Source organism: Syngnathoides biaculeatus, chromosome 2 (assembly GCF_019802595.1).
Source record: "Syngnathoides biaculeatus isolate LvHL_M chromosome 2, ASM1980259v1, whole genome shotgun sequence".
Classification (NCBI taxonomy): domain Eukaryota; kingdom Metazoa; phylum Chordata; class Actinopteri; order Syngnathiformes; family Syngnathidae; genus Syngnathoides; species Syngnathoides biaculeatus.
Genome location: NC_084641.1, coordinates 43,680,697 through 43,698,534, shown reverse-complemented (window position 1 = coordinate 43,698,534; position 17,838 = coordinate 43,680,697). Strand labels below are relative to the sequence as shown.

Sequence of the window (17,838 nt, the reverse complement as noted above, 5' to 3'; positions counted from 1 at the left end):
TATAGTGGACTACAAGCTTGATGTGATCCATGAGTTTATAAACCTCATTTCAACCATCACAGAGAACCTCTCCCTAGATGTGGAAATCAACAAGAGGATTGGGAAGGCAGCTCTTTGTCACCTCACATCGTGCGTGTGAGAAAACCCCAAGGTGTCGGTCAAGACCAAGAGGGTGGTGTCCAATGCCTGGATTATCAGGACCCAACAATGAGATATGGACTACATACACCAGGCAAGAGAGGAAACTGCACGTTTCTCATGTGCAGCCTCCGCTGCATCCTGGGAATCTCGCAGGACAAAGTGACTAACGCCAAGGTCCCGTCTTGCAGCTGTGTTCCCAGCATGTACACTCGGCTCCAACCATGCCGACACAGATGGTTTGGCAACGTCTGCAGAATACAAGATGGTTGCATCCTCAAAGACATTCTGTATGGCGAGCTCATTGCTGGGGCAAAAGCAAAAGGATTATTGAAGCTGCGATACCGCGACGTCGTCAAGAGGGACCTGAAAGACATCAACATGAACCCAGAGACCTGGGAGAGCCTGGCAGAAAACCACACAGGTGGAGAGAGGCCTTGACTCAGCACCACAAAACGGGCAAAGCAAAGCTGATGGTGGCTGCTGCAGAGAAGCTAGCCTGTAGAAAGGAGTGCAGCAGCTCCAACAAAGCAGCGCCATCCTTCACGTGTGACCAATGCCAAAGGGACTGTCACTCATGCATTGGTCTTCACAGGCACAGACAACGCTGCTTTTACCAACAACTAAGATGTTACCCCATGATCAACCCTGATCGATGGAGGATCATGACTGGTATCAAAGTATAACAAGCATCTCCTTCAAATTTGAAGAAACACACAAGTCGAGTCAAGTGGCATGTCATGTTTAAGCAATTAGTTGATGGCTTCTCTGTGCACTCAACAAGACTCCAAATCCCTTAATTGCTTCATTTGCAAATCCCTGCAAAGTGTATGTTATATTATCAATATTGTCAGCCAAAATCAATCAAATCAAATCAAAAGTCTTTATTGTCGTGATATGCTGTGCATACAACGAAATGATAAGTGCTTCCCCATAAGGTGCAATAAAATGGAATAAAAATCAAAGAACATCTTGGATTAAAAAAAAAAAAAAGATAAAACATCATGGCACAGTTGTTGCAAAAATAAATAAACAAATAAATGCACTAAAATGCAGTTACAAAATATTACATTACATTTTTGTTATGTTCAGTGGTTTGAGTTGAAGGAGTTGATGGCTGTGGGGAAAAAGCTGTCCTTGAATCTGGTTGTCCATGTTTTGTGGGACCTGGCAGAGGGCAGCAAGTTAAACAGGTGATGACCATGATGTGAAGAGTCCTTTACAATATTAGTGGTTCTGCTGTGATAACGGGAGTTGGCAATAACCTCTAGCGATCTTCTGGGCACTGTTGACCACTCTTTGCAGAGCTCTCCTGTCTGCTGCTGTGATGCAGTAAGTGAGGATGCTTTCCACAGTGGTTCTGTACAAGGCCTGCAGCATCTCTCATGAAGTGGAGGTGCTGCTGGGCCTTTTTCACCACCGCAGTGGTATTTACAGTCCAAGTGAGTTTGTCTGTGATGGAGACTCCCAGAAATTTGAAGGAGTGGACCCTCTCCACACACTCCCCTTTGATGAACAATGGGACCAAGTCAACGCCACACTTCCGGAAGTCCAGGATAATTTCCTTTGTCTTTGTGGTGTTCAGTGTAAGGTTGTTTGCAGAACACCACTTTGACAATTTACCAATCTTGTCTCTGTCGGCAGACTCATCTCCTTCTATTTACCGTCACAGTGTCTATACAGTTTTTGATGTAAGACAGAACAGTATCTGTGTGTTCCTGGAGGTTCTGGTGTTGAATGAATCCCAAACAATATATGAAAAACAGTCCTGCAGTTGAGGTAGTGCATTCTCAGGCCATGTTGTAATTGTCTTTGTTTGAGGCCTTATTTGTTTACGTAGAGGGATGTATGTGGGCGTGATGGTGACGCAGGCATGGCGGACCCAGCAAGATGGGGGAGGGGGGTATACATGTTTAACGTTAGAGTAAACATGGTCCAGGATTTTGTCTCCTCTGGTGGGACACGTCAAATGCTGGACGAATTTGGGTAAAAGAGTCTTTAAACACGCTTGGTTGAAGTCACTCACAATAATCAATACTCCGTTGGGGTGGGCTAACTGTTATTTGTTTACGGTCACAAGCAGACGGCTAAGTGCTGCACTAACGTTAGTGTCCGGCGGGATATAGACAGCTACCACAATGACAACTGTTAGCTCTCTTGGTAGATAAAAGGGTCTGCACGAGACTGCAAGGACCTCTAAATCAGGAGAACAGTGGCTGTCGATGATTCTGCTGTTAGAGCACCATTTGTTGTGCATATAGACACATAGTCCTCCGCCTCTGGTCTTTGGTTCTGTCTCGTTGATGTAGCGTGCGGCCTGCTAGCGAAGCTGCAGCGGCGGGGATTCTTGAGGGTAGCCACGTCTCCGTGATGTAAATAACATTGCAATTCTGGACAAAGCTGCTCGTGGCTAGTTGTAATTCCAATTCGTCCATTTTATGGGTGATGGATCTTTCGTTGGTCGAAAAGATGTTGGAAGCGCAGGTATGATCCAACAAATATCTTTAAAATTCAATTTAAAATTCAATTTAACTCTAATGGCACACACACTGTCACTGAATATGTCCTAAGGCTATCCCAAATGATTTAATTCTAAATTAATATACTTCCTATATTTCTGTATCTCTTGCCTTTGAACAAAAACAAATTGTTGATTCTACTGGTCTCACATCTTTCGACTCAGAGACAACAGATTGCAGATCCTCATGCTGTCCCAGGAAATCCAGATATTGTAAATATTCCATCAGGTAACATTCTATACCACATACTCTGTTATTGTTACAGTAATCCCGCTCTACTTTGCAAATCACCTATTGCAGTTTCAGTGCAGCGCGGTTTTTTTTTTTCCACCACCCACCCCAAAAAGCCAGATCCTCTTTTGGAGCTGATTGGCTGAATCATCAAAGCTCCACCCAGCAACTCCCTTTCTCCCTCCCTTCTTCTTCCAATGCACTATTTTCCGGCTGTTGACTCTGGCAATACGGACAAAACTCTTGACACTAGTCGTATAGAGACCGAACATCCCAAATCAGGGGGTTCGGTACCCCATTTCTCCGAAGAACTGCCCATAGGACTCCCCAAGGGACATGGTCAAATGCCTTCTCCAAGTCCACAAAACACATGTAGACTGGTTGGGTTAACTCCCATGCACCCTCGATGACTTTGCCGAGGGTGTAGCACTTTTGTCCAGGGTTTCACAGACAGGATAAAAACCACATTGCTCCTCCTGAATCTGAGATTCGACTTCCAGGTGGACCCTCCTCTACTGTATCCCTGAATAGACCTTACAAGGGAGCCTGAGGTGTGTGGTCCTCCTGTAGTTTGAACACATCCTTCTGTTCTTCTGCTTAAAAGGTGAGCACCAGCCCAGTCTGCCAATCCAGAGCCACTGTCGCTTATGTCCATGCAACCAGGGCAGCCCCACAACATCCAGAGCGTTTAGGAACTTGGAAAAGGTTTTTGACCGTGTCCCTCAGGGAGTCCTGTCGGGGGTGATTTATGGATGGGGTAACGAAATATCATCCCTGAACTCCTGTCCTCCAAACTTCTCCACCTCATTGTCTCGCCTGCCTTCTCCCGGTGGATCTACAACTTCCTGACTGGAAGGACACAGCAGGTGAGGCTGGGAGACACAACCTCATCCACGTTCACTATTAGCACCGGGGCACCCCAAGGTTGTGTCCTCTACCCTCTGCTCTTTTCTGGCTACAGAACCAACTGCACCTCGAGGCATCTGACTGTCAAACTCCTAAAGTTTGCAGATGACACCACGGTCATTGTCCTCATCAAAAATGACGACGAGTCTGCAAATCGACAGGAAGTGGTGAGACTGGAGCTTTGGAGTGGTCAACACAACCTGGCGCGCTGGTTCACTCTAATACTGAATAGAGCCCAAATAAATACCCCCAAAATCATAAAAAAAAAAAACCTTGAGAGGATAAAGAGGCAACATCCAATGGAGCGAGCGCACATATGGTCTCTTTGTGTTCTTTTGCGGGCAGATGCTGATACTGGACATGGGGGTTCTTCCCCTCAAGGCCTTATAGACAACCCGGAGGATAAGACTCCTGAGACAAGGAATGATACAACATCCACACAAAGCAAGCACAGCGATGGAAACCAGGATGGTAGTTATCAGTCAGGCTGATACATTTCCATTTACCAAACATCCTGTTCAGCAGGCTATGAAATTGGTTGTCATCCATTTCAGACATTGATTTAAGATGAACAGAAATGGCTTGCAAACTCGTCATGGCTGTGGTGATCGTTCCACCTGCTGGGGATAATCGATGATTGTTGGGGTTTATCGTGCAACAGTGACCTTTTATTCAAGAGGAAGCACCCTCTTCTTCTGCTAACATGCTATTGAGAACCAGCCCATTTTGTCTTTAATGGCCAAGCATATAACACACAAGGAATTTGTCTCCGGCTGTCGGTGCCACCTTGGTACAACATTCATGTTGAGTACTGAGAAGAACAAACTAACAAACAAGAATGAATAACAATAGCCATTCAATGAATAGGAACTACTCCTTATAAGAGTCACAGTTGTGCAAGATGCAGAGTAGTCTTCATTTAGAGTAGTTAAGAGTGCATCAACGCACCACATTTTAAGATTATGCAGAGTGCCTTGCCCGTTCACAGTTCACCTTCATAGTCTACTGCAATGACAATTTTGCAAAGGGAACAGTTTAAAGTAAACAATTGTGCTATAGTTTACAGTATATATTATTGATGCTAGTACTGATTGGACCAGCAGGATGTGAGGGTGTGTCCCAACAAAGACGCAAGCCAGAAAATAGTAGGTTCGCTGAACAAGACTTTGTCTTAATTGCGTAGACGACACCACAGTCATCAGTCTCATCAAAGACAGCGATGATTCTGTGTATCGACAGGAAGTGGCGAGACTGGAGCTTTGGTGTGGCCAACACAACCTGGCATTGAAGACTCTCAAGACTGTAGAAATGATTGTGGACTCCAGGAGGCATCCTTCACCACAGCTGCCCCTGATGCTGTCCAACTGTCTTCTATCAACCGTCGAGACTGTCAAGTTCTTGGGAATTACAGTCTCGCAGGACCCGAAGCGGGAGACGAAGATCAACTCCATTCTCAAAAAGCCCAACAAAGGATGTACTTCTTGTGGCTTCTGAGGAAGCATGGCCTGTCGCAACAGCTGCTGAGACAGTTCTACATAGCAGCCATCCAATCAGTACCTCCATCACAGTTTGGTTTGGGGCCCCCACAAAAAAAGATCAAACTCCGTCTGCAACAGAAAATAAAAACCATTGAAGGGATTGTCGGCACCACTGTACCCACTATTGAAGACTTGCATGCAACGCAAACTAGGTCCAGACCAGGCACGATCCTTTCAGACCCTCCTCATCTTGGCCACCAGCTCTTCTGCAGGATGAGACATGAGACCACACTCTGCCTTCAGGTAGGGGGAGGGGTCCTGATAGTTGTTTGTGCCTCCGCACCAAACAGCAGTTCAGTTTATGGAGTCTGAGAGGGAGCGCTCTGGGAACTCCATCATTCTGCTGGGGAACTTGCCCATGTGAGACCTGGAAAGGTGTGATTAGGAAGAACAGTCCCCGATCAGAACCCGAGTGGAGTTCTGTTCTTGGACTTCTGTGCTCATCACGGATTGTCCAAACACCATGTTCAGTTTTAAGGGTGTCCACATGTTCATTTGGCACCAGGACACTCTAGATCGCAGTTTAATGATCAACATTGTGGTCGTGTCATTGGACTTGCGATTGCATGTCTTGGACACTCGGGTGGGGTGGAGCTGTCAAGTGATCACCACCTGGTAGTGAGTTGGCTCCGATGGTGGGCGAAGATGCCGGTTCAACATGGCAGGCCCAAACGTATGCTGGGAACAGCTGGCAGATTACAGTCAAAAGTAATTTTCAACTCCCGCCTCTGAAAGAATTTAGTTCATGTTCCGGGTGAGGCTGGGGACATTGACTCCAAGTGGACGATGTTCCGCGCCTCCATTGCTGAGTCGGTCGACCAGAGGTGTTGTCGTAAGGTGCCTGTTATGGTGGTGACCCCGAACAAAATGGTGGACACAAACAATGAGGGATGCCGTCAAGCGGAAGAAGGAGTCCCATCGGGGATTTTTGCCTGTAGGACTCCCGAGGCAGCTGATAGGTAGCGTCTGGGCAAGCGGAATGCAGCTTCGGTGGTCATTGAGGCAAAAACCCAGGCGTGGGAGGAGTTCAGTGAGGCCATGGAGAAGGATTTCAAGACTGCTTTGAGGAAATTGTGGTCCACCATCCAGCATCTCAGGAAGGGGAAGCAGTGCACCGTCATTACTGTGTATAGTGGGGATGGGGAACTGCTGACCACAACTCGGGATGTTTTGAGTCTGTGGGGAGAATACTTCGAAGACCTCCTCCTCAATTCCACACACCTTCCCACAAGGAAACTGAGTCTAGGTTCTCTGAGGAGGGCTCTTCTATCTCTGAGGTTGAGGTCACCGACGTGGTTAAAAAGCTCCTTGGTGCCAGGGCCCCGGGAGTGGATGAGATTCGCCAAGAGTTCCTCTAGGCTCCCCAGCATCCACCAAAGGAACTTTGAGGGAAAGATGGTGGTGGACGTTGCAAAAAAGAATGGAAATGGCAGTTGTGAACACTTTTTTTCCAGAAGAGGTAGGAACATGGAGTGACCAACAAGAGCGGTGGTAGGAGCACACAGGTGGATTACATTTTGTGCATACGATGTAATTTGAAGGAGGTTTCTAAATGTAAGGTAGTGGTAGGGGAGTGTAACTTAACAGCATCGGATTGTGGTGTGTAGGATGACGAGTGGTGGGAAGTTTAAGCAGACAAAGGTAGAGCAGAGAAGCATGTGGGAGAAGATGAGCAAGGAAGAATGGTGTGCTGCCTTTCGGAAAGAGGTGAGACAGGCTCTTGATGGACATGAGGACCTCCCGGAAGACTGGATGACTACAGCCAAGTTGATCAGAGAGACAAGCGGGAGACAGGGTTCATACTCAGTCTGATCAAAAAAATTTAAGGGCTTTTTAGGGGAATGCTTAGTGGCTGACAAGAAAAATTTAGGGCTGGCACGGAAAAAATTTAGGGCCGACACGAAAAATTTAGGGCCATCGTGGGAAATCAAGAGTAAGGAAAAAAGACTCACCCAATGGTGCCATCAACCGTTCTTGGTTCATCAAATGTTCCAGTATCTCAGTACCTGTGACAGTGATCACCTGTCGCCCCTTGTGATAGTTCTCATTGATATGACCATTGTCAACGTCTTCACATAACAGTATACAGAAAAACAGATTCTAACTACAATTGCAACTATATACACAAATGTCTTCTACTGATGTCTGTTTCAGCACCCCTACTCTAGCTCCTTGAGCCTACCCAGTGCCTCCTCTATTTGTTGCTGCAGAGGTGCCAAAGTGGCTCTCTTGTCCTTTGCTCTGCCTCTGAGCGCATTGGCCTCGGTGATAAACCTCAGATTCCTCTTTTCTTCTGCCTCCTCACACAACCTGTCAGCCTTCTCAATAAGCGTAGATATGTCAGTCTCTATTCAGGATTTTTTGGCTTTGAGGCAGTAGAGATGAAAAGTGGGCAGTGATGCCAAATGTAGCCAGGTACGAAGTCTTCCTTTCCCCACAGTGGTAGTTTTTAGCAATGTCACTGTCTGGGAACATGAATGCAAACACTTTCAAATTATTTTCACAAGATTTGCAACTGTAATGGCTGCAGATCACTTTTAAAGTCCACACGATCTCTGCCTTTAACGAGTCCGTCTTCGTGTATTGAACTACGTTCATAAAGCCTGACTTCTGGCTGAACAACTGTAGGTGCGCATTAGGGATTGCAACCAGTTACAAATAACCGGTTATAACGTTTTTTTTTTTTTTTTTTAAACCGAAACCATAACCGGACTTTCGAAATCGGTTCAAATTTCCAATCATTTCTTCCGGTTCCGGTACTCCACATTGCGCTATTTTTTCAACATAATTTCCACTTTTTTCAAGTTTTGCTGTTAGAGTAAAGTTGGACTCAAAAGAACATTCAGTTAAATCAAAGAAACATCAAACATGGCATCGAGGAAACGCTCGGTATACTTTCATGCCCTTTCTGTAAATCCGAAAGAAGAATGTCAACATTAAAACATTTTTACAAAAAAATAAAAATTTAACTTACACGAGTGCGTTGTTGAAAGCCACATTCAAAAAGCTTGTTTGTCAATATTTTATACAAACTACCCCATTACCGCGGAGTAAATTAACGATCGATGGTGTAGCGCCGGAGAAAAGGAGTCGGAGGCGGAGTGTCGGACACAGGAACTAAACTTATTTTATTGCCAGACATCAAAACACTACTCGCATAACAGGGGAACTCTGAACTCGTCACTCCGGAAGAGCAACAACAAAAACAGTCCGTGTGGAACCCCGCACCCCAACTCGAGGTCCCGCGGGTGAATTGTGTAAACACCACTATGGTACCGGTTTTAAAACCGGTTAATCTGTTGTTTGCTACAGCTGTTCCGTTAAAACCGGTTATGAAAGTAAGCGTTTTTTTGTGATCCCTAGTGCACATGCACTGCTAGTACCATTGCCTGAAGTTGACGCTTCACTATCTTGATATTTTAGAAACAGATTCATATCAACGGAAGATGAGAGAGTCTTCGCCAAATCAGCGTGTCTCCTGTTTTTCCGGTGCGACTCCAGTGCTTTGACGCCCATCTTTTCATGCTGGTAACTCTGCTTGCACAGATGGCAGTAAAACATGTGCCGATCTTTTGGATCCCGACGAACCCAGCTCCCAAACTCCTTACTTTCAACCCAAGCTTCTTGAAAAATGGACTTCCCTGTGATACAAGTTGGATCGATGAAAGAACTTCGCTACGTCGTAACGAAGACGAAGTGAAATGCCTACTCACGGAAACAAACAATGGAATATCGACAAGATGGCGACTAGTTGTCAAAACGGTGACTTCCATTGACAATTTCCGGCTGATTTGGACACACCAGATGGATCGCTATTTTTTTTTTTACATAAAAGATTTATTTTTTTAGGGAGAATTTTGGTGGTAGAGGTCCTCCCTTTGATATTTTTTTAATTTAAGGCCTTTTTAGGGGCTTGACCGGTTTTTGCGGATTTTAAGGACTTTAGGAGCCTTTAAATGCACCTTAGAAAATTTAGGTGTTTTTAGGGACTTTTAGGGCCGCGTGCGAACCCTGGGAGAGTACTTCGTGTGTCTTCTGGAAGGGAAGGGGAGATGGAGACTTTGGTGTAACCCCAAAATACAGGAAGTCAGACAAGGAAGGAGGCATATACAATGACGTCACATTTTAAAATATTCATATATTGTCACAATTTATTTCACAGAATGATATTGACAAAGCAAACAAATGCCTTTGATAATTAACATACAAAGAACAAAAAAAACAACTTGAGATCTCATTGACATCTTTGAATTTTTGTCATTATTTGCGCAAAACAGACCCACCTCCCGCAAAATGTTCATCAAGATCAAAATACCAAATGTTATCTTTTTTTTTTTTTTACAGTGACTAACATTTGAATGCGGTTCCCATGATAAAGACAATATAGCGTAGGACACATTTTTAAAAAATGTCTGTCAACCTGGAAACACAACAGCATCCTGACGAGGAGACAGAGATTTACGTGCCATATGATCAAGACTTCATTCAGAGCAGGATAATTCCAGCAAGAGGAAAGTTCTAAGTAGGTACAAGCAAAGCAGTCGTGCTCACATAATACAAGAACTATCATGAGAAAGACACTATGATGAAAGGAACTATAATTCACCCAGACAACAGGAAGTTGCGGAGGGTGAGGGTAAACAGGAGCGGGAGCGATGTGGCCTGAAGGAGGAAGGCTGAGTTCTTGAGTCTCACCTCCACAGGTAAATGGTCACTCACCTCCAATGCCTGGAAGGAAAACCAGACACTTCAGCTCAGATATTAAGGATCATCCAAAGTTACTGTTTTTTGGTTTTTTTGTGTGTATGTGTTATCAGGACATGAAGCTGTACACCATGAATGTGCTACCTGGCAGTGACATGCATATTCAAAGGGCCCATTGACAATTTTTTTTTCATTTTTCCATAAACTTTGATGTCCTTTTCAGACAGTTTGAGTTGGAAATGCTCAGTATGCAGCCCTCCTCCTTTTTTTTTTTTTTTTTTTTTAAAGGTGGTCTTTTATGCTTGGAAGATGAGAGCCATATTACTTGTTCATCTTTGACATGTAAAAAAAACCTGTTACTCTTAATTCAAATATATAATAGGTCCTTGGCAATATCACAGCGTCTTCTAATGTGTGGTAGCCAAACGATCAAAGGTCGTTCCGTTCAAAATCTTTCAGCCTTTTTTGTATAATGGTAAAGTAGAATTTATGAAATGTTCATTGGATTCTTGGCCCACTACAAGGGTACATGAACTGAGAGAGGTTATGGGTGAAAAGAAAAAGAGGAATATTTTGAGGGTAAGGACATAGTTAATCTTGTGAATATAGGCACCGATTCCATAGCTCTGGACTTGGAAATGTTTGCAGAAAATAATCTCACAAAATAGAAAAGTCTTCTTTTTTCTTACGTCTTGTCCCGTTAGGGGTCGCCACAGCGTGTCATCTTTTTCCATTTAAGCCAATCTCGTGCATCCTCCTCGCGAACACCCACTGTCCTCATGTCCTCCCTCACAACATCCATCAACCTTTTCTTAGGTCTTCCTCTCGTTCTTTTGCCTGGCAGCTCCATCCTCAGCACCCTTCTACCAACATACTCACTCTCTCGCCTGTGAACATGTCCAAACCATCGAAGTCTGCTCTCTCTCACGTAGTCTCCAAAAGATCCAACTTTGGCTGTCCCTCCAATTAAGTAATTTCTAATCCTATCCAACCTGTTCACACCAAGCGAGAACCTCAACATCTTCATTTCTGCTACCTCAAATTCTGCTTCTCCCGTTCTTTCTTCAGGGCCACCGTCTCTAATCCGTACATCACCACTGTTTTATAAATGTTGCCCTTCATCCTGGCGGATACTCTTCTGTCACATAGAACACCTGACACTTTCCGCCAAATGTTCCACCCCGCTTGGACACGTTTCTTCACTTCCTTACCACAATCTCCATTACTCTGTATTGTTGACCCCAAGTATTCGAAATTGTCCACCTTCGCCATCTCGTCTCCCTGGAGCTTCACTCTTCCTCCCACAAAATTGAAACTAGCATGAATTAAAATAGTATTTCGGCTTGCTTTCTGATTAAATATTTGATGTTCAACTAGATTTTGGCTTGTCCACATTTTGGACACGTTAGTCTGTCACAATCGGACACATAAAGTGAAGAAAATAAGTATTTGAACACCATGAACAGCAATCCTTTTTTCTTTATTGGCAAAAACAATTATCTCAGTTTTGTTTTGGTTAAGTTGAAGGAAATTTTGACTCATCCAGTTATCTGCTTTTGACAGTGGCACAACACCTCAATTGAACGATGGTCATTTGGAGACACTGCAACATACAGTGAAGAAAATAAGTATTTGAACACCCTGCTATATTGTAAGTTCTCCCACTTAGAAATCATGCAGAGGTCTGAAATTTTCTTCATGTCCATTGGGAGAGAGATAATCTAAAAACAAAAATCCAGAAATCACAATGTATGATTTTTGTAATGATTTATTTGTGTGATCCATCTGCAAAAATGTATTTGAACACCTGAGAAAACCAATGTTAATATTTGGTACAGTAGCCTTTGTTTGCAATTACAGAGGTCAAACGTTTCCTGTAGTTGTTTAAAAGGTTTGCACACACTGCAGGAGGGATTTTAGCTTACTCCTCCACACAGATCTTCTCTAGATCAGACTGGTTTCTCAGCTGTCGCTGATAAACGCAGAGTTTCAGTTTCCTCCAAAGATTTTCTATGGGGTCTAGGTCTGGAGACTGACTCGGCCACGCCAGAACCTTGATATGCTTCTTACTTCTTTGGTTTTCCTGGCTGTGTGCTTCAGGTCATTGTCATGTTCTACCAATATAGCAGGGTGTTCTAACACTTATTTTCTTCACGGTATTCTGTGGGATATCACACGATTTGTCACTTTACCCTGCTTCCTTTGCACAACTGTCATTGCACTGGTCTATAACGGGAACTGCGAACGGGTAAAGGGACTCTGTTCAAGCTTAACACAATGTGGGACGTTGACACACTTACACTATCTCTTCAAATGAATATTTTATATCTTACACGACTCTTATAACAAATAGATCCTATAACTAGAAATGTCTCCTGTTCTTTGTTCTTGTTTTTTTTTGTTCTTTGTTCTTATAGAGGCATCACCGACTGCTGGAGAAAATTTCTTGTCTGTTTTTCCCACACTTGCCCATAAAGCTGATTTTCCAAACTTGGCCAATGAAGCTGATTCTGATGGAGTATACTTGAACACACTGGTTTCACTGTGAGCATGTATGCTCGCACATTTTAGTGTGTATGGATGATGATATGATGGTGGTCACAAGGCAGAGAGGAATAACTGCTTTTTACGTGGAGGTCCTTAAGTGCCGCAAAGCATGGTGGGAGCGCCGCAAAGCATGCTTGTTGCATGTTTTCTGTCAATTATATCTCGAGTCATTTTTTTATTTGGTTTATTATTTGCAAGTTATTCTATTCTGTTTGTTGTGGTGTGCTAATTTTATTTTCGATGTGACACAGTGAGTGTGAATAACATCGTCAGTAATGACCTGCTTACACAGGCAGTGTCTGGGGCAATTTAAGCTTCTTGCACTCAGAGATTTGAAATGCAGCCCTACGGGGGCACAAACCAGTGCAATCTGTAGGCCGGTCCCAAGCCCGGATAAATGCAGAGAGTTGCATCAGGAAGGGCATCCGGCGTAAAAACTGTGCCAAACAAATACGAGCGTTCATCTAAAGAACCCCATACCGGATCGGTCGTGGCCCGGGTTAACAACGCCCGCCCCCGGCACTGCTAACCTGCAGGGCGTCGGTGGAAATTCAGCGACTGTGGTTCGAAGACAAAGAAGAGGAGGAAACCAGATCCGTCGTCAGAAGAATAAGAGGAATGCACAAGAGGAATGCACAGAGCCTACAACTGAGTGTAGGGACTTTGAATGTTGGATCTATGACAGGAAAAGCTCAGGAGCTGGTTAACATGATGATTAGGAGAAAGGTTGATATACTGTGCATCCAAGAGAGCAGGTGGAAAGGTAGTAAGGCTAGAAGTTTAGGAGCAGGGTTTAAATTATTCTACCGCGGAGTAGATGGGAAGAGAAATGGAGTAGGGGTTATTTTAAAGGAAGAGCTGGCTAAGAATGTCTTGGAGGTTAAAAGAGTATCAGATCGAGTGATGAGACTAAAATTTGAAATTGAGGGTGTTATGTATAATGTGGTTAGCGGCTATGCACCACAGGTAGGATGTGACCTAGAGTTGAAAGAGAAATTCTGGAAGGAACTAGATGAAGTAGTTCTGAGCATCCCAGACAGCGAGAGAGTTGTGATTGGTGCAGATTGTAATGGACATATTGGTAAGGGAAACAGGGGCGATGAAGAAGTGATGGGTAAGTACGGCATCCAGAAAAGGAACTTTGAAGGGCAGATGGTGGTGGACTTTGCAAAAAGGATGGAGATGGCTGTAGTGAACACTTATTTCCAGAAGAGGGAGGAACATATAGTGACCTACAAGAGCGGAGGTAGAACCACGCAGGTAGATTATATTTTGTGCAGACAATGTAATCTGAAGGAGAATACTGACTGTAAAGTAGTGGTAGGGGAGAGTGTAGCTCGACAGCATAGAATGGTAGTGTGTAGGATGACTCTGGTGGTGGGTAGGAAGATTAAGAAGACAAAGATAGAGCAGAGAACCATGTGGTGGAAGCTCAGAAAGGAAGAATGGTGTGCGGCCTTTTGGAAAGAGGTGAGACAGGCTCTCGATGGACAGCAGAAGCTCCCAGAAGACTGGAATACGAAAGCCAAGGTAATCAGAGAGACAGGCAGGAGAGTACTTGGTGTGTCTTCTGGTCGGAAAGGGGAGAAGGAGACTTGGTGGTGGAACCCCAAAATACAGGGAGTCATATAAGGAAAGAAATTAGCAAAGAAGAAGTGGGACAGTGAGAGGACTGAGGAGAGGCGAAAGGAGTACATTGAAATGCGACGTAGGGCAAAGGCTAAACAAGAGGCCTATGAAGACGTACACCAGGTTGGACACGAAAAAAGGTGAAAAGGATCTATACAGGTTGGCCAGAGGGATAGAGATGGGAAGGATGTGCAGCAGGTAAGGGTGATTAAGGATAGAGATGGAAATGTGTTGACTGAAGCCAGTAGTGTGCTAAATAGATGGAAAGAATACTTTGAGAAGTTGATGAATGAAGAAAATGAGAGAGAAGGAAGAGTTGAAGAGGCAAGTGCGAAGGGCCAGGAAGTGGCAATGATTATTAAGGGGGAAGTCAGAAAGGGACTACAAAGGATGAAAAATGGAAAGCCAGTTGGTCCTGATGACATACCGGTTAGCGGTGTGGAAGCAATTTGGAGAGATGGCTGTGGAGGTTTTGACCAACTTTTTCAACAGAATACTAGCGGGCGAAAAGATGCCTGAAGAATGGAGGAAGTGTTCTAGTTCCCATTTTTAAGAATTTTTAAAGAACGAAGGTGATGTCTGTGGGAATTATAGAGGAATAAAGTTGATGAGCCACACAGTGAAGTTATGGGAAAGAGTCGTGGAGGCTAGACTCAGGACAGCAGTAAGTATCTGCGAGCAACACTATGGTTTCATGCCAAGAAAGAGAACCACAGATGCATTATTTGCCTTGAGGATGCTCGTGGAAAAGTACACAGAAGGTCGGAAGGAGCTACATTGTGTCTTTCTGGATCTCAAGAAAGGCTATGACAGAGTACCAAGAGAGGAACTGTGGTACTGCATGCGTAAATCTGGTGTGGCAGAGAAGTATGTTAAATTAGTACAGGACATGTATGATGGCAGCAGAACAATGGTGAGGTGTGCCTTAGGTGTGAGAGAAGAATTTAAGGTGGAGGTGGGACTGCATCAGGGATCAGCCCTGAGCCCCTTCCTGTTTGCATTAGTAATGGATAGGCTGACAGATGAGGTTAGACTGGAATCCCCTGGGACCATGATGTTCGCAGATATTGTGATATGCATTGAAAGCGGGGAGCATGCAGAGGAACAATTAGAAAGATGGAGACATGCACTGGAAAGGAGAGGAATAAAGATTAGCCTAAGTAAAAGAGAATATGTGCGTGAATGAGAAAGGTGGAGGGGAAGAGTGAGGCTCGAGGGAGAAGAGATAGCGAGGATGGAGGACTTCAAATAATTAGGGTCAACAATCCAGAGCAATGGTGAGTGTGGTAAGGAAGTGAAGAAACGGGTCCAAGCAGGTTGGTTGGTAGCATTTCTAATCCGATCACCTACTCGCTCTTAGAGAGAACCTCAACATTTTCATTTCTGCTACCTCCAGTTCTGCTTCCTGTTGTTTCTTCAGTGCCACCGTCTCTAATCCGTCCATCATGGCCGCCCTCACCATTGTTTTGTAAACCTTGCCCTTCATCCGAGCAGAGACTCTTCTGTCACATAACACACCTGACACTTTCCGCCAGCTGTTACAACCTGGTTGGACCATTTCTTCACTTCCTTACCACAGTCACCATTGCTCTGGAATGTTGATCAAGTATTTGAAGTCATTCACACTTGCTATCTCTTCTCCCTGTATCTTTACTCTTGAATTTATGCTTTTCTCTTCGCACTCCAACCTTCTCATTAATGCACATATATTGTGGCTTACTTCAGATAATCGTCAGACTTCTCTTTTCCAGTGCATGCCTCCACCTTTCTATTTGTCCCTCCACCTGCTCCCTGATTTTACTGCAGATTACAATGTCATCACCAAAGATCATGGTCCAAGGAGATTCCAATATAACCTCATCTTAAAGACTCTCAATTCCCCTTGCAAACACGAAGGGGCTAAGAGCTCATCCCTGATGCAGTCCCACCTTGATCTTAAATTCTTATCACACCTACACAACACCTCACCACTGTTCTGCTCCCCTTACACATGTGCTGTATTATTCCAACATACATGGATCGTGGCTGGGTCTTTCAACATGACAATGACCTGAAGCAAACAGCCGGGAAAACCAAAGAGTGGCTCTGTAAGAAGCATATCAAGGTTCTGGCGTGGCTTAGCGAGTCTCCAGTCCTAAACCCAAAAGAAAATCTTTGGAGGGAGCTGAAAGTCCATGTTTCTCAGCGACAGCCCAAAAACCTGTCTGATCTAGAGAAGGTCTGTGTGGAGGAGTGGGCCAAAATCCGTCCTACAGTGTGTGTGAGGGATACTGTCAAGCGGAAGGAGTCCTATCGGGCATTTTTGGCCCGTGGGACTCCCGAGGCAGCTGAGAGGTACCGGCTGGCCAATTTCAGCTTTGGTGGTCACTCATGCAAAAAAAAAAACAGGCATGGGAGGAGTTCGGTGAGGCCATGGAGAACGACTTCAAGACTGCTTTGAGGAAATTGTCGTCCGCCGTCCAGCATCTCAGTCATAAGTAATTTTCAACTCCCGCCTCTGAAAGAATTTAGTTCATGTTCGGGGTAAGGCTGGGGACATTGAGTCCGAGTGGACGATGTTCCGCGCCTCCATTGATGAGGCGGTCGACCGGAGCTGTGGTCATAACGTGCCTGTTATGGTGATGACCCCCGAACACAATGGTGGACACAAACAATGAGGGATGCCGTCAAGCGAAAGGAGTCCCATCGGGGATTTTTGCCTGAAGGACTGCAGAGGCAGCTGATAGGTACCGGCTGGGCAAGCGGAATGCAGCTTCAGTGGTCACTGAGGCAAAAACCCAGGCGTGGGAGGAGTTCAGTGAGGCCATGGAGAAGGACGTCAAGACGGCTTCGAGGAAATTCTGGTTCATTGTCCGGTGTCTCAGGAGGGGGAAGCAGTGCACCGTCAACACTGTGTATAGTGGCGATGGGGCACTGCTGACCTCAACTTAGGATGTTGTGAGTCAATGGGGAGAACAATTTGAAGACTTTTCAATTCCACCAACATCCCTTACCTTGAGGAATCTGAGTCTGGGTTCTGTCTCTGGAGTTGAGGTCACTGAGGAGGTTAAAAGGTTCCTTGGTGGCAGGGCCCCGGGTGTGGATGAGATTTGCCCGGAGTCTTTAAAGGATCTGGATGTTGTGCGGCTGTCCTGGTTGACATGCTTCTACAACATTGCGTGGACATCGGTGACAGAGCCTCTGAATTGGCAGACTGGGGTGGTTGGTCCCCCTTTTTTGGAAGGGAGACTGGAGTTTGTGTTCCAACTATAGGGGGATCACACTCCTCAACCTCTAAGGCAGACGTAGGCAAACTACGGCCCGGGGGCCACATGTGGCCCGCTAAACATTTTTATTCGGCCCACTGAATTTGAAAAAAAATTAAATGAATAAACCTTATGTTTTATTTTCCTGTAATTCTGATGTTTTCCCACTAGATGGCACACTGTAGATAGATTGGCTTTGTTGAGATGAAGCGCTTTCACTTTACCCTCTGACCCTTCTCGACCCATCAGGCCTTTCTGTAAAGATGAGGGGACCTAAGAAAAGGAAAGTAGACAAAGAATGTTGAGTATTGAATAAGGAGTGGATAACTAAATATTTTTTTCACTGAACACCGATCATCTGCTGTTTGCCTCATATGCCAA

At 44.8% G+C, this 17,838-nt stretch overlaps 1 protein-coding gene across 8 annotated transcripts in view; it reads right to left on the bottom strand.

Moving 5' to 3' along the window:
* Positions 1 to 9,465: 9,465 nt before the first annotated feature.
* LOC133493556 (deoxyribonuclease gamma-like) overlaps positions 9,466 to 17,838 on the bottom strand; it is a 103,705-nt gene continuing 95,332 nt past the window's right edge. For all 8 annotated transcript variants that reach the window (XM_061807023.1, XM_061807013.1, XM_061807069.1 and 5 more), the window contains one exon: positions 9,466 to 10,060. In XM_061807023.1, coding sequence (XP_061663007.1) covers positions 9,935 to 10,060 — 126 coding nt within the window. In that variant the 3' untranslated portion in view covers positions 9,466 to 9,934. The remainder of the gene's footprint in view (positions 10,061 to 17,838) is intronic.